General features: G+C 41.1%; 1 protein-coding gene across 1 annotated transcript in view; it reads right to left on the bottom strand.

The window, feature by feature from the left end:
* The window catches only part of csmd2 (CUB and Sushi multiple domains 2), a 2031293-nt gene that overhangs the window by 331729 nt on the left and 1672831 nt on the right, over positions 1-26733 (bottom strand). Inside the window, exon 26 of the mRNA XM_063033882.1 lies at positions 11325-11527. Coding sequence (XP_062889952.1) covers positions 11325-11527 — 203 coding nt within the window. The remainder of the gene's footprint in view (positions 1-11324; positions 11528-26733) is intronic.

Here is a 26733-nt window from a genome sequence, read left to right as displayed (position 1 = left end):
CAATTCTTCATGACCTCATGGACCATAGGATCTATAGGGTTTTCATGGCAGGAGATGGAAGTAGATTGCCAGGCCTTTCTTCCACGCAGATACTGCCGCTGCCCAGGTTGGGACCCGGCTGGGTTTGAACTCAGGACCATTTGCCTTGAAGTCCAGTGCTGATGCCACTACACCACCAGCTGGCCTGTAATTCCCTTTACTCCACTGTAATACTGATTCAACTGACTTTATCTTCTCTTTCTCAAACTGCAGGGTGAATTCAATCATATTATGACCACTGTTCCGAACAGTTCCTTTACCTTAATCACTATAATAAAATCTGGTTCATTGCACAATACCTAACTCAGAATTGCCTTTCTCCTAGTGGGCTCAACTACAAGCTGCTCTAAAAAGCCATCTACGAGTATTCATAGACATTCTACAAGTTCCATCTCTTGGGATCCAGCACCAACCTGATTTTCTCAATCTACCTGCATATCGAAATCGCCCATGACTATCGTAACATTGCCCTTTTTACTTGCCATTTCTATCTCATATTGTAATTTGTACCCCATATCCTGGCTCCTCTTCGGAGGCTTGTATATAACTCCCATCAGGTTCTTCTTACCCTTGCAGTTTTTCAAGTCTACCTACAGGATTCTATATCTTACGATCCTACGTCACACCTTCCCAAAGTTTTGATTTAATTTTTTGCCAACAGTGCCATCCCACCCATTCTGCCTACTTGCCTGTACCTTTGATACAATGTGTAGATTTGGATGATAAGCTCTCAACTATGATCTTCTTTCAAACACAAATCAGAGGTGCCCACATATCTACCAATTTCAGACTGCCCGACAAGATCATCTACCATATTCTGTATACCATGTGCATTAATACATAACACCTTCAGTACTGTTGGACCATTTTTAATTTTGCCCTTATGTTACACTATGTTGCTGTGCAATTTTGGCCTGTCATCTGCCCAGTCCTTCCTTACAATTTCACTAAACACTGCAACAACTTGTATACCAACTGCCCCATCCTCAGCCCGATCACTCTGGTTCCCATCCCCCTGCCAAATCAGTTTATACCCTCCCCAACAGTTCTAACAAATCTGCCCACAAGGATATTGGTGCCCCTCGGGCCCAGGCATAACCCTTCCTTTTTTGTACGGGTTATACCTTCCCCAGAAGAGGTCCCAATGATCTAGAAATCTGAAACGCTACCCCTTGCACCAATTCCTCAACCACACATTCATCTGCCAAAGCATCCTATTCTTACTCTCATTGTCACCCAGATTACTACCCTGGATGCCCAACTTTTCAGCTTTCTACCAAACACCCGATATTCTCTCTTCAGGACCTCCTCCCTTTTCCTACCCATGCTGTTGGTACCAATATGTATCACAGCTTTCAACTGCTCACTGTCCCCCCTTTGAATACTGTGGACCTGATCTGAGACATCCCTGACCCTGGCACTGGGAGGCAACATACCATCTGGGTGTCTCTTTCACATTCACAGAATCTCCTGTCTGCTCTTCTAACTATAGAGTCCCCTGTCAGTACTGAGCTCATCTTCTCCCTGCTCTCCTTTTGAATTTCAGTGCCAGAGACCTGACTGCTGTAGCTTTACTCTATTAGTTCATTGCCCCCAACTGTATCTAAGTGGTATACCTGTTGTTGAGGGTAATGATCATAAGGGTACTCTGCACTAGCTGCCTATCCTCTTTCCGTTACCTGACAATCACCCAGTTTACCTGTGTCCTACACCTTGGGTGTAACTACCTCCCTGTATGTCCTGTTGATCAACCCCTCAGCCTCCTGAATAATCTGGACTTCATCCACTCCAGCTCCAATTCCTTAACATGAAAGAGGCTGCAGCTGGAAGTGCTTCTTTCAGGGGTAGTTGTCAGGGATACTGGATGTCTCCCTGTCTTCCCACATCCCACAAGAGCAGCATTCCATTATCCTGTCAAGAAAAAAAATAAATGACCAAACAAATCTACCTAGAGCCTTTGTTGCTCCTCGCCGAAGCCTTAATGAGCTAAAGCCTGAGCTCCCCTCTCTAACATTGGTCCACTCACACAATGGCCACTCTGCTTAAAATTAATTCCTTTTTATTGGCACTTGACAAGTACTTAATTATGCATAATCCAACGTCATTGTGGTGCACAGAATGCAATCAAATGTTTCCTCAGAAACAGTGGCACACAGAATGCCCTGACCACCCCACCCTCCCCACTTGCTCTTTTTTGAACTCTCTCTGTTGCTATGCAATCCAATGTCCCCTCCGGAACTATGGCTAGCAGAATGTCCTGAATACCATGCTCACTTCTTTTGAAATCTCCCTCCCACTACATACACTCCAACATCTCTGAATGATGCAGATACATATGCCTAGAAATTGGCCTCTGAAGGCACATTCAACTGAAATCCCTCAGGTATCCTAAACAAGTTCTGAGTTCAGTCCATTGAAATAATACTCTACAAGGACAATGCTTTGTGATGTGTCCACAGCAGATTTTTGTTGCAGGCATTTGCATGGGTAAGAAGTTTGCAGTGAGGCATTGAGGTTAAGATTGAGCGAGAGGCTTGTTTGGAAGATGATCAGCCTTTAGTCAGATGATGTGGGACTCAAAAGATCTTCTGCCTGATGATACATGCATCATATTTTAATCTAAGTAAGACTGGTCTTGGGTGGCAGGGTGGAAATACATCTCTACCAAAGGAGGTATAAAGTACTTCGTCCCTCTGCTAGCCTGCAAGTCATCCTTGGGCAAGGTGTAGCACCTGCTTAGCATGTTGTATGAGCAACTGGTGCATATCACAAATCCAAGCTATGCAACGACTGATGTCAGGCAGACAATCTCTGAAAAGTATTGGTAACGGTTGGGGGATCACCCACCTTGTAAAGACACTATTCACAGCTCTACACACTGTCCTTACACACCTGGAGAGAAGGGATACTTATGTGAGAATGCTGTTCTTGGACTACAGTTCAGCATTCAACATCATAACTCCCTCCAGGCTTGACAAGAAGCTCAGAGGTCTCGGCCTTCACCCTGCCTTGTGCAGCTGGATCCTGGATTTCCTGTCAGATCGCCGGCAGGTGGTAAGAGTGGGCTCCCTCACCTCTGCCCCTCTAACCCTCAACACAGGAGACCCCCCAGGGTTGTGTTCTTAGCCCCCTCCTTTATTCTCCGTATACCCATGACTGTGTTGCCACCCACAGCTCCAATCTGCTAATTAAATTTGTAGATGATACTACGTTGATTGGCCTTATCTCAAATAATAACGAGGCAGCCGTCAGAGAAGAAGTCATCACCCTAACAGTGTGGTGTCAAGAAAACAACCTCTCCCTCAATGTCACAAAAACAAAGGAGCTGGTTGTGGACTACAGCAGGAACTGAGACAGGTTTACCCCTATTGACATCAATAGATCTGGAGTTGTGAGAGTGAACAGCTTTAAGTTCCTTGGTATACACATCACCGAGGACCTCACTTGGTCTGTACATACCAGCTGTATGGTGAAAAAAGCACAACAGAGTCTCTTTCACCTCAGACGGTTGAAGAAGTTCAGTATGAGTCCCCAAATCCAAATCCTACAGGGGTACAATTGAGAACATCCTAACTGACTGTATCACTGCCTGGTATGGGAACTGTACTTCCCTCAAACACAGGACTCTGCAGAGAGTGGTGCAGACAGTCCAGGGCATCTGTGGATGTGAGTGAACTTCCCACTACTCAGGACATTTACAGCAACAGGTGCATAAAAGGGGCCCGAAGGATCATTGGGGACCCAAGTCATCCCAACCACAAACTACTCCAGTTGCTAACATTCAGGAAATGGTACTGCTGCATTAAAGCCAGGACCAACAGGCTCTGGGACAGCTTTTCCACCAGGCCATCAGACTGATTAATTCACACTGTCACAATTGTATTTCTAAGCTATGTTAACAGTTCTGTTGTATATCTTACCGTACATACTATCTATTACAAATTACTACAATTTGGACATCGCACATTCAGACAGAAATGTAATGTAAAGACTCTTTCTCCTTATGTATATGAAGGATGTATGAAATAATGCCAATTCAATGGCAAATCACTTCTGTAGAAGAATTTTCTGAGACCAATCATGATCACCTATGTCATACGACATGGCACATGACAAATGAAGGAAGAAAGGTTGATCTACTTTAACTGGCAGAGAGGCTTAGTCTTATGAAATCTCATCCTGCAAAACGCTGTCATAGAGTCCTACAAAATAGAAACAGGGCCTATTCATGCTGACCATCTATTTTCCACCCACACTACTCCCATTTACCAGCAAACTTATTTTACACAAGGTCAAAATATGCATCATACCCCATTTGCTGTCTCTGCAGAACTATAGTTACCTCTGTATGTTAGCAATTTATATGCTCAGAGGATCTGAACAATCCCAATGATCTTGGTCACTCATGCACAAAAGGTCTGTGAATATATTCCTTCATGTAGCATAAAGAAAACATGCAAGATGAAAGAATTTCTCTGCCCTGATCAGTGCTTTATTGGACCTTCTACTGTGAGTGACACCTCAGTAAAAAAAATCAGTTTTGCCAGGCAGACTCCCTTGATTATAGATATTGCTCCTGCAAAAGTAATACTTCAGCTCCAAAGAAACAGAAAGGTGCACTATGCTTCCAAATGGCAGAATGGAGCACCTTTTACAATATCACAATACTCTCTTTTGACATACTCAAAAATGAGGCGCTCTTTCAGCATCACTGAATCTCTGGACTACAGATATGTGCTCTTTCATAAAAAGGTGCATCAATTCAGATTAAACTGTATTTCATCTCTCATGTTTCAATTTAAAAGTTATTCATTTTGTGTTTCCCTTGAGACTTACTTAGGCAAATTCAGGTTGAAATGAATAGACACAATTGTGCTGAATGAAATTTGGAATAGAATAGGTGAGGAAAATTAAATCCTCTTAAATTTCTGTCATTCTTTTGATTTCATAATCCTTTCTGTGCCCGGGCATGAGCTACAACTTTTAAATAATTATACAGATTCTAACTATAGGTTCAGATAGAAATAAAAAAGAGCTTTCTTCGAAAGTGCAGTACTGTAATTAATTTTTTCTTTTGGTAATCATATAAATTAAATACTTCTGACAAACGCAAGTATTTGTTAATGCATTCCACCTACCTATATTCTAATCCACTGCACTAGCAAGTTAACATTTCTCAGAATATTAAATTATTGCTACACTGTAAAATTAGGTTATCCAGCTCAAGCACAAGGACATTACCATAATTATCAGTTCTTCCATGAGGGCTTGCAAAACACTGAATAAAATAATAATCATATATTCATTGCAACTCCACTTCAGAAACTCTGTATCTTGAAATTTAATTTTAAACATAGTTGGTGAGCAGCAAGTGGCTACTTGTGTATGTAGTCACGATGCTAAAGCTTGCTTTTCAAGAAGAAAATCATAAGTAGTATCAGCTGGGAAATCTAAAATTGATTGCTCTTGAGAAATTGATGATTGACTGCTTTCTGAAATCACTACAGCCTGAGCTACAGATAAATGGTCAGTTGAGAATCTTTAAAGAATGAGCTAACCCAGTGAGATTGGTATTTGGAGCAAAATAAATGTTAGAGAAACTCAGTTTATACTGTGAAGGTAAATAGACAGTCAACATTTCAGGTCAAGAGCCTTTATCTGTATTGGTAAAAGACAGGTCCAGATGAAACATTTTGACTCAAAACATTAGATGTCTCTTCCTCTCCACAGATACTGCTTAATCCGTTGAACTCCTTCTGAAGTTTGTTTGTTGCTCTAGGTTTCATCATCTGCAGTTTATTTGTTGTCTCAGCATTTTCTTGGATTCGCCAGCTGTCAAAGAACATTCTTTGTGCACATGCAAAGTTTAGTGCTGTAGCTACTAATGATTTTGAGGAAGCCATGACAGAACAAGTCATAGTTTGAAATACAATATAATATAATTTACTTGCCTAGGTAGACACAATATATGTAAGGCTGAGAGAAATACTGCATCTTTGGAATGTGGGAGGAAACTGGAGCACCCAGAGGAAACCCAGCAGTCATAAGGAAAATGTCCAACTCCTTATGGGCAGTGACGAGAACGGAACCCGGGTTGCTGGTGTTGTAACTGCTACACTATGTTGTTGGAACAGCTGCAGTAATCTAGAGAGTATGGAATCCCAAAGTTCGGGGGCGGGGGGGGGGGTACGCAAGAATAGAGAAATGGATTGTGCAAGTTTAAGGGTACTGAGGAAGTCTTAAGCCTCGAAATTCCCTAAAACTCCTGAACAATTTGAGAATGGAATACCGGGGAACACAAATGATTCAATATCTCACATGTATTAAGGACACAGATATCTCTAGTACATAGTCACCAAACTATGGCTGAGTTGACGTACGGAGCAATGAAAGATTCTGAATTTACAGTCTGGCTTGGAGGGAGAAACAACACTATAAAATAAAAATTTCCATTTTCAAACAATTTTAAAACCAAATAATGAATACCTCTCTCCATGTCTGATTATTTTGATGCTTCATAAAGTAAGAACCGATGATTGACTAGTAAGCATTTTAGTAGATTTTGTTTCAAACTTGAACAGAACAGCATTAGCAGGTTAACATTCACCCAATCTGCTGACAGAAACTGAATAAGGATTTCACATCCAATCATTTCCCTATTTTCTTAATGAGTATTACTGTAATGTAGTTTAACTGAGATTTGAAATTACTGTGAAATTTGACAAAATGAGCTGTTTTGATGGTGAGGGAAGATCATAAACTTTGATTCCCAAATGCATTCTGTTCCCTAGTTCTGAGAGATTGCAATTCAACCCCATGTTTACTTATTTAAAGTCATAAGTTCATTTTTCAGTTTTCAAGAGTGTTAAAATCAAAATTATACATAATATTTCATATTACACAAAAAATTTATGTTTTCTACATTGCCACTAAGAGCTTCGTTTTATATTTTAATGGAAAGTATATTAAGACCTAAAGGCATCCGTTAGTCTTGCGAGACCATGGATCTGCGCCTGGAAAGTATTCACTCTCCAGGGCGCAGGCCTGGGCAAGGTTGTACGGAAGACCAGCAGTTGCTCATGCTGCAAGTCTCCAATGTTGTCCAAGGGAAGGGCATTAGGACCCATACAGCTTGGCACCAGTGTCGTCGCAGAGCAATGTGTGGTTAAGTGCCTTGCTCAAGGACACACACGCTGCCTCGGCAGGGCCTCGAACTCACGACCTTCAGGTCACTAGTCCAATGCCTTAACCACTTGGCCACGTGCCCACACATATTAAGATCATAAGACAGAATAAGCCCATTATGTCTGCTTTGTCATTTAATCAAGTCAACCTACAAGTTAACCTTAAGGGAATCCTGAACTATGACTTCCAAATCCTAAATCTCTGATTTCTGTATCTTCTCCCCATTTAGAAATTATACATTTATTCTTTCTACCAAACTGTGTAAGTCCATCTAGTCTTGTCTGATGTCTTGGCTAGGGTTCTGTTTGCTCTCGTAGTGCCTTCCTACTGAATGATGCTTTATGTAATTAATTTTCTGGTATGGTAGCACATTTCTACTGTCAGCTACTCGTTAAGACTATGAACTTCCATTCCTGCTTACCAATGCCCATCTTTACTACTTGCATTGGCAGCAAAGATTCCATTCTTCCTGACCAAAGTTGGGCCCTTGAAGACAGAAACGGGTGAAACTATTATGGGGAACAAGGAAATGGCAGATGAGCTGAACAGGTACTTTAGATCTGTCTTCACTAGGGAAGGCACAAACAATCTCCCAGATGTGATAATGGCCAGAGGACCTAGGACAACGGAGGAACTGAAGGAAATACGCATTAGGCAGAAAATGGTGTTGGGTAAACTGATGGGACTGAAGGCTGATAAATCCCCAGGGCCTGATGGTCTGCATCTCAGGGTAGTTAAGGAGGTGGCTCTAGAAATTGTGGATGCATTGGTAATCATTTTCCAACGTTCTATAGATTCAGGATCAGTTCCTGTGGATTGCAGGATAGCTAATGTTATCCCACTTTTTAAGAAAGGAGGGGAAGAAAAAACAGGCAATTATGGACCAGTTAGTCTGACATCAGTGGTGGGGAAGATGCTGGAGTCAATTATAAAAGATGAAATAGTGGCATATTTGGATAGCAGTAGCAGGATAGGTCCGAGTCAGCATGGATTTACGAAGGGAAAATCATGCTTGACTTATCTTCTGGAATTTTTTGAGGATGTGACTATGAAAATGGACATGGGAAAGCCAGTGGATGTAGTGTACCTAGACTTCCAGAAAGCTTTTGATAAGGTCCCACACAGGAGGTTAGTGGGCAAAATTAGAGCACATGGTATTGGGGGTAGGGTACTGACATGGTAGAAAATTGGTTGGCAGACAGGAAGCAAAAAGTAGGAATTAATGGGTTCTTTTCAGAGTGGCAGGCAGTGACTAGTGGGGTACCGCAAGACTCAGTGCTGGGATCACAGCTATTTACAATATACATTAATGATTTAGATGAAGGGATTAAAAGTAAAATTAGCAGATTTGCAGATGACACAAAGCTGGGTGACAGTGTGAAATGTGAGGAAGATGCTATGAGAATGCAGGGTGGCCTGGACAGGTTGGGTGAGTGAGCAGATGCATGGCAGATGCAGTTTAGTGTGGGTAAATGTGAGGTTATCCACTTTGGTGGCAAGAACAGGAAGGCAGATTACTGTCTGAATGGTGTCAAGTTAGGAAAAGGGGAAGTACAACAAGATCTGGGTGTCCTTGTTCATCAGTCACTGAAAGTAAGCATACAGGTACTGCAGGCAGTGAAGAAAGCTAATGGCATGTTGGCCTTCATAACAAGGGGAGTTGAGTATAGGAGCAAAGAGGTCCTTCTGCAGTTGTACAATGCCCTGGTGAGACCCCACCTGGAGTATTGTGTGCAGTTTTGGTCTCCAAATTTGAGGAAGGACATTCTTGCTATAGAAGGAGTGCAGTGTAGGTTCACTGGGTTAATTCTAGGGATGGTGGGAATGTCATACGTTGAAAGATTGGAGCGGCTGGGCTTGTATATATTGGAATTTAGAAGGATGAGAGGGGATCTGATTGAAACATACAAGATTATTAAGGGATTGGACACGCTAGAGGCAGGAAACATGTTCCCGATGCTGGGGGAGTCCAGAACCAAAGGCCACAGTTTAAGAATAAGGAGTAGACCATTTAGAACAGAGTTGAGGAAAAACTTTTTCACACAGAGGGTTGTGGATCTGTGGAATGTTCTGCCTCAGAAGGCAGTGGAGGCCAATTCTCTGGATTCTTTCAAGAAAGAGTTAGATAGAGCTCTTAAAAATAGCAGAGTCAAGGGATATGGGGAGAAGGCAGGAACAGGGTACTGATTGTGAATGATCAGCCATGATCACAGTGAATGGCGGTGCTGGCTCGAAGGGCCGAATGGCCTACTCCTGCACCTATTGTCTATTGTTTATTGACTTATAATTGATCTCACTTTGATCAGTCCTGACGTAGGGTCTCGGCCTGAAACGTCGACTGCACCTCTTCCTAGAGATGCTGCCTGGCCTGCTGCGTTCACCAGCAACTTTGATGTGTGTCACTTTGATCACAGTTGTTTTTACACTCTATTATATTTGGGCCTAGATGTTCTACCTTACAGAGCTATCTTTGTGTCTATTATGGGAAAATAATCACTTTTCAAAGTTTGTAGAGTTGCCGATTGTGACTCAGTGCCAGCTCTTAATGCCTTGATCTAACTCTATGAATAATGTCTCCCCAACCCTAAGTCCCTTCTGCTTTCTCCACAACAACACTTCCTACCTAGCTGTATAAGTTCACACTTTCCTTTACTGCATTCAATCTACCACCACTTTGCCCATTTTCAACCTGCCCAAATCTGTCTGCAGATTTCCTCCCTCCGCCAACTCTACCTGCCCGTTTACCTCTCCTTGTATCATCTGCAAACTTGTTCACAGTACCATCACTGCATTCATCCAGCTTATTAATGTAAAACAAAAATTAAAGGAAACCTTCAAAGAGACATCTTAAATATCTTTAAGATTCAGATTTGTATATTAGCAGTGCAAAGAAATTCCAAATATAGTCAGTCAACAAGATGGGAATCAATGTTTTGACAGGATGTACTTCACTGACCAGACACTCAGCTCTCAACTGCAGCTCCGAGGAGCTGTTTGCAGGTGATATCAACTGTACCCCGGTACACTGGTTTGACAGGTCGGCTAAACCACGTGAGGGTAGCTGGTGGGCATCATACCCTGCTGAGACAGGGACATGCCTGTACTAGCATGTGAGGTCATCTCCAGCAGACTGGGTGGATGAGATCTGCAGTGAGATCCAATGGCTCTGAAGACATGGAGAGAGGAGGTCACAACCAGGCACAGAAGACATTGTGGTTATCCTCTGCAACCAAGGAAGATCCTAGCTTGTAACATTTGTTCATACCACTGGACCGGGACTTCTGAGGTCAAGAGAGTGGAATTGCACCAGTGAAACAGTTTTTCCATTTTAAAAACTCCCCCACGCAGGTTTCCTGTCATTGTTGGACACGATGGACAACCACCACTTCAAAGAGAAGGAGACTTTATGTCCTTAAATTGGCACCAGATAGATCTAAATCTTGGAGGACCCTACCCCAAAGCCTTTGGACGAATAAAAGTTCTGCAACTGTTCAAAAGACAGCTCACCGTTACCTTCCGAAGAACAGTTCAGGAATACGAAAGAAATGCTGACCTCAACAACGGTGTACGTAACTAGAGAGATTCATACATTTAAAATAAAGTAACCACTGTTGACAAGAGGACCCACAACCTTGTCATTGGACTTGGAGGATTGTGCGCCTCAATGACCCAGAGAGCTGTGTGGGCTGGATTCAGAGATTTAGGCTTTGGCTCTTGGTAGGGTCACCCATGCCCAAACAGGTCAAAGGGTAGAGGTCAGACTAAGAGTCCTCCAGGTTCAGGGGGTTTCAGCTCAGGACTAACAACTCTGGCAGGTAAAACAAAATTGTTACAGAAACTGCAATGAAGAATCCTTCTACATCTGAATGCAACAGTATTCCTGAGTCTCTATCAGGACTTGGATGACTGACAGTAGTGAAAACCAAGAGGAAGCGACTGACATGACACAGGAAGCCCTAGACACCAGAGAAAGGGGGGCTTCATTGCGGTCCTAAACACCAGTGGTGTAATGGGCAGGAAGTATCCACCACTGGGGACAGTGATGGTCATAAAGTCAGAGAGCAGCTTAGATTGATAACTTCATTCTAGTTCTCACATACCTTGAAAAGAAATGGAAAAGCCCTGCTTGCTGGTGAAGAAGTCTGTGTCAAACTGCAGCGTGATGGAATTGAACGTGCTTTGGATGTCTGGAGGCATTGCGGATCCACTCATCTCCCGCAGCAGAATGCCACTCTCCAGTGGTCCATCCCAAACCTTCAGAACATCATGAACAGATTCTGTGTGGAAAACTTTAAAGTGGATGCTAAAAGAGGAAGCAAACAAAAAAACAAGATCATGATGAGGGGAGTCATGGACTTTTGATTTGAATGTGGTGCACAATTTTCAGGATGGAAATTGTTGGCTTGGTTTTATGCTATTATGCAGGCTCACTATATTTTTATCCAAGTTAGCAACATACCACAATAATATTTTATCTTTTGATTCCAAAATAATGCTGGTCATTGAGGTACAAAAAATAGATGTGATATTTTAAAGAAATTCCACCTACTAGAAATCCTACAAGTGGCTTGTTAAAATTTTATCTTAATCTACAAACTTAATTAAATGACAATGTTTACTTTCCTTTATACTGATAAACTAAAATAGTTTTATGATATTCCTGGAGAATTTCCATCTACAGTGGATGCTATCATCTACTTTCTCCCAGCAGCTATCATTTGATACTTTCAATTTCATTTATACACCACCAATTTCCTGACTGTAAAAATAAGATTTCTGGACAAGATGCTGGAAATCTGAATTCTTTAAAACATATGGGTCATCAGTTTTATTAAGAAATCCTGGCATACAAATTCAACTCTACCTAAAGAGTGTGCTGAAATGTTCATTGTGTTCAGTTCAGAGCAAGTTCAAGATCTAGAATGTTTAGCACTGGAAAAATACACTGTCCATTCCTTCATCGCCAGACTGGGCAGATATTGAACCAATTTGACCTTTGCTTGCATGGGGATGTGTAGGTGGAAAGGGGCTTTGGATTGGGTTCACTGGCATCAATTGTAATGAAGTAGGACAGTCATTGTGTGTAGGTGGTAAGAGTTGGGTCATGGGGAAACGTGAAAGGATTGGACCAACACAATCCTGTAAATGCTGAAAATCTTGAGTAATACACACACAATACTGGAGGAATTCTGCAAGCCAAGCAGCATCTATAGAAGGGAGTATGCAGTCAATATTTTGAGGTGAAACCTTTCATCAGAAGTGGCGGGGTGAACTGTGAGACCAGCTACTTATCGTGAGGGAGCAGTTGGGTAAACAAAGTTAGGATACCTGCAACAACAGATTGGAAGGTTAGTGGAGAGAGTGTGATACTGCAGGTTAAGGCGATGGAATTAACATGGGGAGCAGAAATACATGAAATGAAAGGAATTGGGGGGAGCATTGGTGAAGTAAATTTTTACTTCAAAGCCTAAAGGTTCAAAGCAAATTTATTAACAAAGTCACCATATGCTACTTGAGATTCATTTTCTAGAGGCATTTGGTAACAGACACTTAAAATACTGGCAATGAGGTGTGACAGTACAAGTGATGTGGTTTACATGTTAAATTAAGAGAGCAATGAACATTTCTTAATAAGTTCTATTCTGTGACAATTCCAAAAATGATGCTGCCAAAATAATTCTGCACTGTCATATGTAAAAGAGATTTTAATGAAGCAGCTTCCCTTTGATTTGGAGCACTACAACAACTTCATCTTATAAATGGACCCAAATTCAATCTTTTGTTTAAAATGAGTCGTGAGGCTTAATTATTAACTCGGTTAGTTAATCATAGGAACAGAATGAGGTCACTTGGATCATCAAGGCTGCTCTATCAGTTTTCCAGCTGCACCAGCTGTTATCCTTATCGGCCTCTTACTTTTCAAACATATTCACCGTCTTCAAACATAGTAATCACACCTCGTCAGTGCATCCCACATTTTTACAGCCTTTTTAGTTCTTTGAAGAACTGCTTTGGAAGGCCCATTGTTCTGTTTATCTGTTTCAATAAAAAAATCTTATTTATCACCTCATTTTTTTTTAAATGGTCTATTCAGGTAGTAACCCTTTAATTCCTGAGGAAACTGAGCCATCACTTCTGTTAAATTCATGCAGGATTTGTCCTGAAGTTATTTCCCTACCATGGTGATAGCAGGTGGGCGCGGAGGAGGAAGGCTACATCACTGAAGTAACACTCTGCATAATAATCTGGATTTTGCCAGCAACAGCTAGTAGTTCTGTACTGAACATGCAGCATGACCAATTTAGATGGCAGTAAGTATGGGAACTCCATCGGGAGTCAAGATTAGCATTCTAAACCTGGAAATAGTCATTATCCTATACGTTTCAATGAACTCTATCTTGCTAAGAACTGCCTGCTTTTATAACTTTATGTATTTCTCCAGACTAGGTGGATGATCTCTGATTCTGCTGACAGCAAACAAACTCCTTCAAAGACGTTCTAGGCATAACTTCTCCAGTGTATGTTTAAGACCCTGCCACCACTCATCCTCACTGCTGAAGTCCAGGTTCCTTTGAAGGATCTACCCTGACTGCCAAACCTAGCCCGTCTAGCCTTGTCTGATGTCTTGGAAAGGACTCTGTTTGCTCTTGTAGTACCTTCCCACTGAGTGATGCTTTATGCATATAATTTTCTGGTATGGTAGTACATTTCTACTGCCAGCTACTTGTTAAGACTATGAACTTACATTCCTACTTACCCATCTTTACTACTTTCATTGGCAGCAAAGATTCCATTCCTCCTGACTTATAATTGATTTCACTTTGATCATAGCTGTTTTTATATTCTATTATATTTGGGCCAAGATGTTCTACCACACAGAACTAACTTTGTGTCTACTACACAATAACATTTTATTGGGAAAGTAATCACTTTTCAAAGTTTGTAGAGTTGCCAGCTCTTAATGCCTTGATTTAACTCTATGAATAATGTCTCCCCAACCTTGTGTTCCTTCTGCTTTCTCCACAACAACACTCCCTACCTAAATGATAGTTCTGCTCACTCAACTTAGACAGCTGGAACAGGAGATGGGCTTTATTACATAATAAATGCAAAAAAAGTCTTCTTCATTTACATGAAATATTGCAGGGCAACTTTATTGGTACAGAAGAATCTCTTGCTCCTTATGAGTTTATTGAAGCTGCTTTGCAGCAGACGTATTGGGTACTTCTTACCCAGTGATGGTAGAGCTACTAGGACTTGATGTTTCAATCCCTATGGTAAGTTGGCACTCGCAATGTTGGCAGTGGGTTTGGAGTGGTGACAAGGAGGGAGGGTACGTACGTCATCGGGGTCATCAGGTGGGCACCCTCCTTCTTTGGCATTTCGTTGATAAGCCCACGACGTCTCCAGAGGGCTCAGCGGTGCTACCTGGTGTCCCAGATACAACCCCCTCAGTTCCATACCCTCCTGTCTTCATCTTGCAGCCCAGTTGTTGTCTTTCCTTTTAATCCAAATCCAATTGCTGCTTTCTTCTGCTGCATTTGACAAGGACTTGATTGCTTGTTGGAGGGAGTGACCCCTCACCCCCATCTTCTTCAATAGACTGGTCATAGATGTAGCAACGAATCCCTTGCATCCCACTTCTACAGGGAAAATCTTGGTCTTCCAGCCATTCTGGGCAGCTTCAGTTGCTAGTTCAGAGTTCTTGGTCTTTTTACTCTCATAAGCTTCTTCGACACCATCTTCCCATGGTACTGTCAATTCCACGACATGCCAGCTTGGCTGTTGTGGACCACAGGACCATGTCTGGCCGGAGTGTTGTAGCTGCAATGTCTGGGGGAAACACAGTGATATAACTAACAAAAGACAACTCCAGTACAAAATGGAGAAGAAAGAATGTTAAATTAATATTTTCTAGGACTGTTGAGATGAAACTCTGTGTTCAGTGTGGTTTCCAATCGATTACTCAATCCAACTTAATTGCTGTTTCATATAATTTCTCGCCTATAATATTTCCCACTGCAAGAAATGATGGTTAGCTTATCTGTGACATTTGTAGATATGAGAAATCTGCCATTTTCTACGTGTATGTCTTGCTGAAGCCTATAGTGTTATATGGCTAGATATGGATTGCTTCCGGAATATTTCGGAAATGTCACTTCTGAACAAACCTCCTGCTGTCAACATTTACTTAAAATTTCATGTTTCTGCTGGAAATTCCCTCTGCAACCTTGTCACATTGTAATTACTGTCCCCAGTCAATGCTTCCATAGTCAGTGATGATGCTCTACCATTGTAGGTTGTGATTCAGAGAAAATGTAACCCCTCAACCAATTCAACCTCCTTGTTTCCAAAACCAATGAATATTTCACTATTTAGAAAATAATTAAAATGTGCAATAATACTGTCTGCAAATTTTAAAAAAGCATTATACATTACTAAAATACTGTTTGAAATACCTTGGCAAATCAAAAATCTTACTCCTCTTTATCTTAAGAATACATTCCATTTCAATTTCCAGGGTACATGCAGCACCATGTCAAATTAGCTGGCAATGCATCGACTTTGTCAAGTGTATCACACATTACTTATTTAGGCATCATTGCTCATTATTACTAGTAGAAGCCCCTATTTTCAACTGAGTAGGCTCTGGCTGTTATACCTGCAACTGCAGAGTTTCCTATCCATTAACCTTCACAGGTCCAAAGATGAATTAATCTTACATGACATCCCTATCAACATGTTGCATATGGCTAACTAATTAAGTCTGCATTTTAATTATGTAATTAGAATAGCTTTAATCAATAATATGCTGTATGCAGTATATGCTCACAATCCAGATAATATGAAAATATCCCCATTGAGATAATATTTCCTTCACAGCTGCCCTTGAGGTTCAATCTCACCAAAGCAAACTGAAATCTTCCCTGCTTCCTTCCAATGTCTCTTCTCCATTTTCACTTGTATTATTCATAGTCTTCACACTTTCAGTTATTCCACCATACATTTTCATGTTAAGATTATTCTAGTGCAAAATCCCATATGGAAGCTATCAATTAAAATTTTATTCTTTCATACTCCAAATCATTATATTGTATTTTCTTTTCCCTCAAAAGCATTAATCTTTACAGCATTTGAGATTGGCTCTCCACCTCTACCAGAAGTATATTCACTTTCGCAATTAGACCACTGAGGTGACTTTTTTTTCCCCTGTCTGGGTTATTTCAAGACATCCAGGACTCGTAAATGTCTCAGCTGTGATTATTTTTTTATATCTATACTTAAAAATTTTTAATTCATAAATTTTATATAAAACCCAAATTAAAGCTCAAGCTGTCAGGCTGATCAACACAATTATGCCCATTAACCCTCTCCACCCACCACCAGTACACATCGGCTATTCCTTTCCACAGCCCCTCAGCACCTTTGATCCCTCTCCCTCATGCACCATAAATCGCACTTACGCTCCACACCTCATACCTACACTGATGGTCAATCATATGCCTTTCTGCAACTTAGTAGAGTTCCTCTTTCCAAGAGTCATTTTGTCACTTTATCATTTCTTGTCAGTTGCTTTATGTACAGATACTCCTTCATCTTCATGTACATACAATTATACTATGTGTAGAAGCTCATCTTCTATATAAATATATATCCTTAGCTATGGGAGTAAACCCAGACAGCAAGTATGGAGTGGAACCCCTAAGGCAGCTGGAGTCATTGAAAACCCTTCTGGCAGCTCCCGCAGCCAAGCATATTGCTTCACAAGCTTTCCTTTGGACTCCGCTGGTGAGGCCGAGAGGGGGATCTTGATAACTGGGCATCTCAGGATCTTCGTATCTTCCACCCAAGGTCGTAATGATGATGATTATCACCCATTTTCCTTTGAGACAGGTGGATAGCAACCACCTATATATATATAAAGCCATATTCAAACAGTTACATGTACCTTGTGTTTATCGGGTAGATTATATATGTTGGATTTTTCTCTGTTTTTTAAATTGTGTTTTTATTCTTCTTATGTTTTTTATGCTCTACTGGACCCAGAGTAACAGTCATTTTGTTCTCCTTTTAGATTAGATTAGATTAGATTCAACTTTATTGTCATTATGCCGAGTACAGATGCAAAGCCAATGAAATGTAATTAGCATCTGACCAGAAGTGCAAAAGAATAGTATTATTTACAAAATAACTGCAAGTAAAAAGTAAGTGCTACAGCACACAAATATAAAAGTACTGAGACAGTACAATATGGGTGCAATACTGCTTAACGCTGTGATGTGAGGTTCAGCAGGGTCACAGCCTCAGGGAAGAAGCTCTTCCTGTGCCTGCTGGTGCGGGAGCGGAGGCTCCTGTAGCGCCTACCAGATGGGAGGAAAGTATAAAAGTCCATGGTTAGGGTGAAATGCATCTTTAATAATGCTTTTCGCCCCACTCAGGCAGCGTTTATGGTAGATGTTCTCAATGGTGGGCAATTGGGTGCCGATAATCCGCCGGGCAGTTTTCACCACCCGCTGGAGTGCTTTGCGGTCCGATATGGGACAATTGCCATACCACACTCAGATGCAGTTGGTGAGAATGCTCTCACTGGTACAGCGATAAAAGTCCTTCAGTAGCCTGGGACAGAGGTGAGCTTTCTTGATGCTCCGCAGGAAATAAAGGCGCTGTTTATTCTCATCTATTGAAGAATGACAATAAACAATCTTGAATTGTGAAATTAGATGCATGGATATCAAATCATACACCGAGTAGAAATCATAACTTTAATAATTTGCTTCACTGCATTGCAAAGATAACTACACTACCTCTTTTGTTTTACTGTAACATGGATTCATGCTCATTCCTATTATGCTTATTTCCATTCTTTATTTAATTAACAATTATAATCTTGACAGTCTTCAGATCCTTTAAGCTTTCATTGTTTCTTCCACAGAACTTCTAACCTTATCTATTGTTGCACAATATCCTTCAAAAGAGAGATAGTGCATTAGATTATAAGCACAAGAGAGTTGTGGGTGAAAAACACGAAGTTAACATCAAGAAACTAGAATGCAATTAATTTATCGACATATTAAATATACAGTAAATATGAACATATTTCCAGCAACTCACAAACAACTCCGTTATTGTTTCCACCAGTAATTAACTACTGCTGACTAAATAATGGAATGTTATGTTGATGTTGCTGAGGCTTAATTTGGAGTATTGTGTGCAGTTTTGGTCACCTAACTACAGGAAAGATGTAAACAAGGTTGAAAGAGTGCAGAGAAAATTTACAAGGATGTTGCCAGGTCTAGAGGACCTGAGTTATAAGGAAAGATTGAATAGGTTAGGACTGTATTCTTTAGAACTTAGTAGATTGAGAGTAGATTTGATAGAGTTATTCAAAACTATGAGGGGTAGAGACAGAGTAAATTGAAGTAAGCTTTTTCCACTGAGGTTAGGTGGGACTACAACCAGAGGTTATGGGTTAAGTGTGAAAGGTGAGAAGTTAAAGAGCAACATGAGGGGAAACATTTTCGCTCAGATGGTCATGAGTAAGTGGAAGGAGTTTCTGGGACAAATGATCCATTCAAGCTTGATTTCAGCATTTAAGAGAAGTTTGGATAGTACATGGAGAGTAGGGATATGGAGGGCAATGGTCCTGGTGCAGGTCAATGGGAGTAGGTCACTTAAATTGTTTCAGCATGGACTAGACATGCCGAAGGGCCTGATTCTGTGCTATCCTTCTCTATGACTCTAAATATGACTTACATTACAGCATACTGCCATCAAAAATATGACAAATTAATTCTAATCATGACTGCATTGAATGTTCTCACACTACTCTCATGTCTGTTCACTTGAATAGACCATTTCTGTTGGACTACGAAAGGTCCATCAAGCACACTCTAAGTCTATCCATTAAACATGAGTGCAGCAAACAGAAATAAAAAGCTTTCAATGGATTCTGCTTATGCACAATTGCAATGGACTTTATAATTAACATGGCTCCCTCACACAATTAAGTGGGTAAGTAGCAATGTGGTTTCTAATGTGAGATTCTAATCTCGATGGTACCTCAAATATATCAGTTATGTCAAGTGCTTGAATGCTTCAAAATATATGCACGATTACTTTTCTCATGGAAGCTGTAATTCAACAAACTGTACAAATCTAAATCAAACTTTTCCACTAAAGGAAGATAGACAATTATCCCACAAAGAGTGATTCTGAATGACAGGGATTTTATTATTCAGAATCAAGCAGCCAAATTTTATTTTGCATTCCACGGTCCACCACTTGTAGTGCACAGTAGATCCTGGCCATCTGCAGTGATGTCTAGTCATATGGAGTGCACACTTGTTCACCACCACAAGATTTTTTCAATGACATACTAGTTGTCTGAATTCGGCTGTCAAGCAGGAACAGCCGGCAGTCTTCAATGTACCTACGAAGCTGGCTTCCGAATGGCTTAAAGGAGAAGTCAGCAAGTCACCAAGACTTCCATTACAAATGACACAAGGAACATCCATTTAAGTAAAGTTTATTAATTCGCCTTCAGACTCACCCACACTTGCTCACACCACTGTAATTCCCTATCTGCTTCCCTCCAACTATGCTTGAAATTTTATCCTAAACTGAATCTGTAGATTAAGCCTGCGAATATCTGCTTTAGTAACTGCAAAAATTGCAATTGGCCTCAAAAATCACATCTTCAAACAGTGATTGCTTTCATAATTCCTTAAAAACAGTTTTGTGTTACATACTCCTGAAAATATTCAGGGTAAAGAGGGGATGATTGCAGAAAACGAGAGTCAACATTGATTTGGAGTGCATGTAAAGGTTTTTTAATAAAATAATGACTGCAGAAAATAAGTGATGGTATATATGAATGCAAACACTAGGAGCTCAAGTTGGCCATTTGACACCCAAACTCCTTCCCCCAGTCTGCTCTTCCCTCTACAAGATCACAGCTGATCTTTCTCGTTTCCACTTTCCTGCTCTTTCCCCTGTATCTATTAATCATTTAGTATTTGGTTTCTAGCTACTTCTGTTTTGACTGCAGTTGATAATGGAGCTTCCTTTACACTCGGAGGTCCAGAATTACAAAGATTCACCAATTATTTCTTGAAGAAACTTCTCTTCATTTCAGTCTTCTATGGCCTTCCCTCTGTTTTGATCTTCAGTTCTAGATTCCTTGGCTAAGGGAAATACCATCCCAGAATTGACTGTCAAGCTGCTGTAGAATTTCGTACCACACCTCTACTTCTTTTGAATTCTAATATCCCCTCATATTCAAAACACAAATGCCTTTGAAAGGAAAATTCTACAAAAAGTAGTAATACGGCCCAGTCCATCATGAATAGCACCCTCCAAAACACTGAGCACATCTACATGGAACGCTGTCAAAGGAAAGCAGCATCTACCATCAGGGACCCCCACCATCCAGGATATGCTCTCCTCTTCGCTGCCGCCATCAGGAAGAAGGTACAGAGCTTAAGGATCCACACCACCAGTTTCAGAAGCTGTTACAACCCCTTGACTATCAGACACTTGAACAAAGGGGATAACATTACTTGACTTCATTTGCCCCATCATTGAAATGTTTCCACCAACCAAAAGACTCACTTTCAAGACTCTTTATCTAATGCCCTCTATATTTTATTGCTTATTTATTTATGTTATTGTTTCTTCTTTTTTCATTTGCACAGTTTGTTGTCTTCTGCACTCTGGTTGAAAGCCTTAGTTTGGTGGTCATTCATTGATTCTGTTGTAGTTACTATTCTATAGATTTACTGAGTATTCCCACAAGAAAATGCATCTCAAAGTTGAATATGGTGACATATACATGTATTTTAATAATAAAATTTACTTTGAACTTTCATCTTACAGACCAAGAACCAACCTGATGGATCTTTGATCTACCCACTCTGTAGCAAACATACCCTTCTTTAGTTATGGTAAATGTAATTACATACAACACATTAAAGTTTGGTTTTTCCCATGGTCCTGTATAATTGCAAATGTTAGAAAGCATGGACCACTTCACAACCTTGCACCCATCAGTCACCTTTACCCTCCAAGTGGAAGAATTTGTGGTTCCAACATTTTGCATCTCAGAACCCACAAAGCTGAAGTAGGAGCAGGTCCTCCTGGGTGAGTTGCCCAAGGAAAAGATGAAATACACTTGTTCTATATCCTCTCATGATAACAGCCAGTATATCTTTTAACTTCGTAACTGCCAGTGCACCTGCATGGTAGCTTCCAGTCACAAACAAGAGACAATCTGCAGATGCTGGAAATCCAAGCAACACACACAAAATACTGGAGGAGCTCAGCAGGCCAGGCAGCATCTATGGAAAAAAGTACAGTCGACATTTTGGGCCATGACCCTTCGGCAGGACTGGTAGCTTTCAGTGACTTGTGTACAAGGACAACCATGCCCTTTCGAACAGCTATGCTTACCAGAGTTCGATGAAAGATTAATGCACATCATCCACCATTAATGCAAAGTGATAAATGAAGTTCATTTGCAAAAAAAAATATGTAAATGCAATTGTTCCATATGTGTTTTGCCACAAGTCGTCTGTTTTGTGAGGGAGGGCTGGGAGGGATTTGATTTCAAATCCTGGACAACTGGGTCTAAGGCTAGCCAGCATCTGGATTCAGGCTCCATCAAAGTATTCCCATTGATTAGCCAGTACCTGTCATGCCTCCATAGGTAATAAGTACTTTGGGATAATTGAATTTTCAGTTATTTGCCTCACCAAAACTGACCTCAAATAAGTCCTAGGAAGGAGTAAAGGTTTCACAGCTTTCATCAGTATTGTCCCCAGCCCTTCCATAAAATTCAATGCAAAGCCAAAAAGCAAGAAGTCACAACACGCTGGAGGAACTCAGTGGGTCGGGCAGCATCCATGGAAAAGATCAGTCTACGTTTTGGGCTGGAACCCTTCGTCAGGACTGTAGAGGGAAGGGGCAGAGGTCCTATAAAGAAGGTGGGGGGAGGGTGGGAAGGAGAAGGCTGGTAGGTTCCAGGTGAAAAACCAGTAAGGGGAAAGATAAAGGGGTGGGAGAGGGGAGGCAGGGAGTTGATAGGCAGGAAAGGTGAAGAAAGAACAGGGGAAAACACAGTGGGCAGTAGAAGGAGGCGGAACCATGAGGGAGGTGATAGGCAGCTGGGGGAGGGGGCAAAGTGACATAGGGATAGGGGAAGGGACGGGGAGGGAATTACCGGGAGTTGGAGAATTCTATGTTCATACCAAGGGGCTGGAGACTACCTAGACGGTATATGAGGTGTTGCTCTTCCATCCTGAGTTTAGCCTCATCATGGCAGTAGAGGAGGCCATGTGTGTGTTGCTTTGACCCCAGCATCAGCAGATTATTTTGTGTTTAAAAAGCAAGAAGTAGTTTCCCAGGTCATTCATTATACAGGGTGTATTCTATTAAACGACCTGTCACACTGTTGTATCTATTATATAAACTTAAACACTTATAGTCATTTCATTAGTCCTGCTCTGTAAGAATGGGACAAACTACAACAGAAATAGAACAACATGCAATATGACGCTGTTTCTAACCATGACCTTTGTCATTGTAGCATTCAGTGCTGGATTATTGGGAAACCCAGCCATATTAATAGAGTACCCGCCGAGAAAACAGGAGAACACAATCACACACGGACAAGAAGAAAAAGAACTGCGAATCAGAATGACTGAAAGAAGATGTGTGAGCTGAATCCCAGTACATAGGTGGTGGTGATATGTTTTCCTGTCAGCTACAGGGAACAATGATCAGGAGTTGCTGCCTTCAGTCTATTACAGTATTCACTTGATTAAATTCATGCCCACTACTACTTTACGCTGTCCTGAAAATTTCATAAGGAAAAAAACACTGGTTATTTATGATTCATCAGGTTGGGAATTTGCATGGAAATCACGGACATGGTGATAAACTGAGCTGCCAGCAAACCCAGATTCAACTAATAATTTGCTATAACGACCTTTTATTTTTGGTGCGCTGAATTAGAATTCTTGAACTACTGAAAAGACTATTAGCATGACAAGGCAACCACAGGCGACCTTCCTTTTTAGTCACTATTCATTAAGTAGTTTCAAAAAACAAAACACACTTTCACTCATGCTGATGCCCTTCTTAAATACTTGGTATATCGTGAATTGAAACTTGAGGAAGAAGCTGTGTTTCACGGGACATGATGCCGTCTACCTTTGAAGCACAGCCAGCTATTATTTGAGTTTCTCACTACTTTCTATTTATATACAGAGAAAGCAGAATGGGTCTTTCTGGTCCTTCGAGCCATACCATAAGACATAGGAGCAGAATTAGGACATCTGGCCCATTGAGTCTGCTCTGCCATTCAATCACGGCTGATCCTTTTTTTTTTCTCCTCTTCAACCCAGTTCCCAGCCTTCTCCCAGTAATCTTTGATGCCATGTCCAATCAAGAACCTGTCAGTCTCTGCCTTAAATACACCCAACGACCTGGCCTCCACAGCTGCATGTGGCAACAACTTCCACAAATCTGCCACCATTTGGCAAAAGAAGTTTCTCTGCATCTCTGTTTTGAAAGGGTGCCCCTCTATTCTGAGGCTGTGCCCTCTTGACCTAGGCTCTCCCACCCCGGGAAACATCCTTTCCACATCTACTCTGTCTGGGCCTTTCAACATTCGAAAGGTTTCAACGAGATCCTCCCTTGTCCTTCTGAATTCCAGTGAGTACAGACCCAGAGCCATCAAGCATGCCTTGTATGATAACCCTTTCATTCCTGGAATCATCCTTGTGAACCTCCTCTGGACCCTCCCCAATGCAGCACATCTTTTCTAAGATGAGGGGCCCAAAACTGTTCACAATACTCAAGGTGAGGCCTCACCAGTGCCTTATAAAGTTTCAGCATCACATCCTTGCTAAAGACACTAGGATTAAATCGGGGGACTCCGCCCAGCATCCCCTGATTTAACCCTAGCCTGATCACGGGAGAATTTACAATGATCAATTATTCTACTAACTGGCATGTCTTTAGAATGTGGGAGGAACCCGGAGCACCCGGAGGAAACCCATGCATTCCATGGGGAGCATGCACTCCTTACAGAAGTCGCTGGATTTGAACTCCAAACTCCGCGGCCCTGAGCAGAAATGGCATTGCGTTAACCGCTACGCTGCCATGGCTCAAAGGTTGCTCTCGAGAAGTGCCGTGGTGAAGGTCACGCATTGGTGCAATCTTTAGGGGTGATCCAAAGAAAGAGCACTACCTTTCCACTGGAAGGAGAAGCATGGATTTTGATACTCGTGAGGTCTCGGTTCCACAGAGAGTACTGGAGAGCAGCTGAGCCTGGCTAAACTCTGCAGCCAAGCAATATACTGTGCATTTCAGGAATACGCTGGAGATCAGGTGTTGGTACATCATTCTTCCTGTTCCACCACCGCAATCTGTGATGTCTCCGGGGCCAGAGCCCAGAGACAGTGAGCCGAGGGGCCAGGTAATCCTAGGTATGCACACTCTCAGCTTAAAGCTAACATTTCTAAGCACTCACAAACCAGTATGAAGAAGTGTAGGCTTTGCTTTCAGTTTATTCTTTATTTTACTCAATCTTAGCATTTTAATGAATTTCTGTTGATTAATTTCTAAACTAATTTCAAAACAGAAACATGTTTATGTAATTTATTAAATAGAACATAGAATAGTACAGATTTTATAAACTATCCTAAGATCAAACTAAACCTTCCCTTCTACACAGTCCCACATTTTTCCATCATCCATGTGCTTATCTAATAGTTCGTTAAGTGTCCCTCATATATCTGCCTCTACTACCACCTCCGGCCGAGCGATCCATGCACCCACTGCTCTCTGTGTTAAAAAAGACTTACCTCTGATATGCCCCCAACACTTTCTTCCAATCGTCTTAAAGTTAGTCATTTAGGACCTCAGAAAACCTCTCTGGTTATGCAGTTGAACTACCATGTTGTACACCTCTCTCACCTCTCATGCTCTTTTGCTCCAAAGAGAAAAGTCCTAGCTTGCTCAACCTCTCCTCATAAGACATGCTCTAATGCAGGAAGCACACAGGTAAACCTCCTCTGCACTTCTCCGAAACTCCCACATCTTTCCTGGTGACCAAAACTGAGCACAATATCTAAAGATTTTATAGAGCTGCAACATGATCTTGAACTCAATCCCCAGACTAATGAAGGGCAACATAGCAAGCCTTCTTAACAACCTCATCAACCTGCATGGCAACACTGAGGGAACTATGGACGTTGACCACAAGATCCTCCACACTGCTAAGAACCCAGCCGTTAAACCCGTATTCTGCCATCAAATTCAAACTTATTCTCTTTTAATGTTCCAGAAAACATTTATACCTATTGCAACTATTTGTAAACATTTCTAATTATCAGAGATGTTTAGGCTTAAAATTTAAACTTCTTTTAGGGATGGCAAAAGACACCTTTACGAGAATAAAGAGTATACTGACCAATACTAAACTAGGCATGACAACCTGCCTCAGAGTACTGAAATGTTACGTTTATCCAGTTACGTTATATGGCTCAGAACATTGGACAATACCTAGTAACATGAGGAAACGAATTGTAGCAGCAGAGAGGTGGTTTTGGAGGAGGATGCAAAGGATATCATGAACAAAACGAATATCTAATGAGGATGTCATGAACAGAGCAAACACAAAATGAGAAATGATGTATGAGATCATGAAAAGGCAATGTAAGTTCATTGGACATGTGATTAGGAAAGAGGAGTTAGAATGCACGGTAATTATGGGAAAGATTGAAGGGAAGAAAGCAAGAGGAAGCCAAAGACAAATGATGATGGGGACAGCAGCCACAGAATTGGAAATGAATACCAATGATTTGATCCACTTGACCCGAGACAGGAGTGTATGGGCCATGGCAGTCAAAACTCAAACTGGGCATGGCACCTGATGACGATGATGACAATGATGATTAGGCTTAACGACTTTGGACTATCAGGGTGGTCTACTACCTAAGCACCATTTGACAATCATTCACAGTGTACAGATAAATGCCAGATGCTCCTCCAAGTCCTTGCTGACTACTACAAGATTCTGATGTATTTTAAATCCCGGGTTCTTTTATTAGTCAGGGATGAGGCTTAAAACTTATCGCTTAATGATCATGTATTAAGAATTAATAGAACAATGAAAACAGAAAGGGGTCTTACTATTTTGAATAAAAGCTAAAAAAAAAAGCTGGCATGTAACATCTAACTTTTATATCCAAAGCTAAGAAAATTCCAGAGATAAGGATAATCCAATTAGAAAATTCTTTAAAAATACGATAATAAAAACAGCCAATGAGAAAATATGCATTCAGAACAAAGCAGCTTCTGGAATTATACTTTGTATAGCCACTAGAGGCATACTAAACTACCAGGCATGCAAAGGCAACTTAAAATACTAGCATATAAATAAAGCTAAACTGTCGAATCCAGCACTGTCAAACTCACATTTACACTAATCCTAATCCTACTCTA

This window comes from Mobula hypostoma, chromosome 26 (genome assembly GCF_963921235.1).
Source record: "Mobula hypostoma chromosome 26, sMobHyp1.1, whole genome shotgun sequence".
Classification (NCBI taxonomy): Eukaryota; Metazoa; Chordata; class Chondrichthyes; order Myliobatiformes; family Myliobatidae; genus Mobula; species Mobula hypostoma.
The sequence above is the reverse complement of the archived record's forward strand: the minus strand, read 5'-3'. Positions and strand labels throughout refer to the sequence as shown.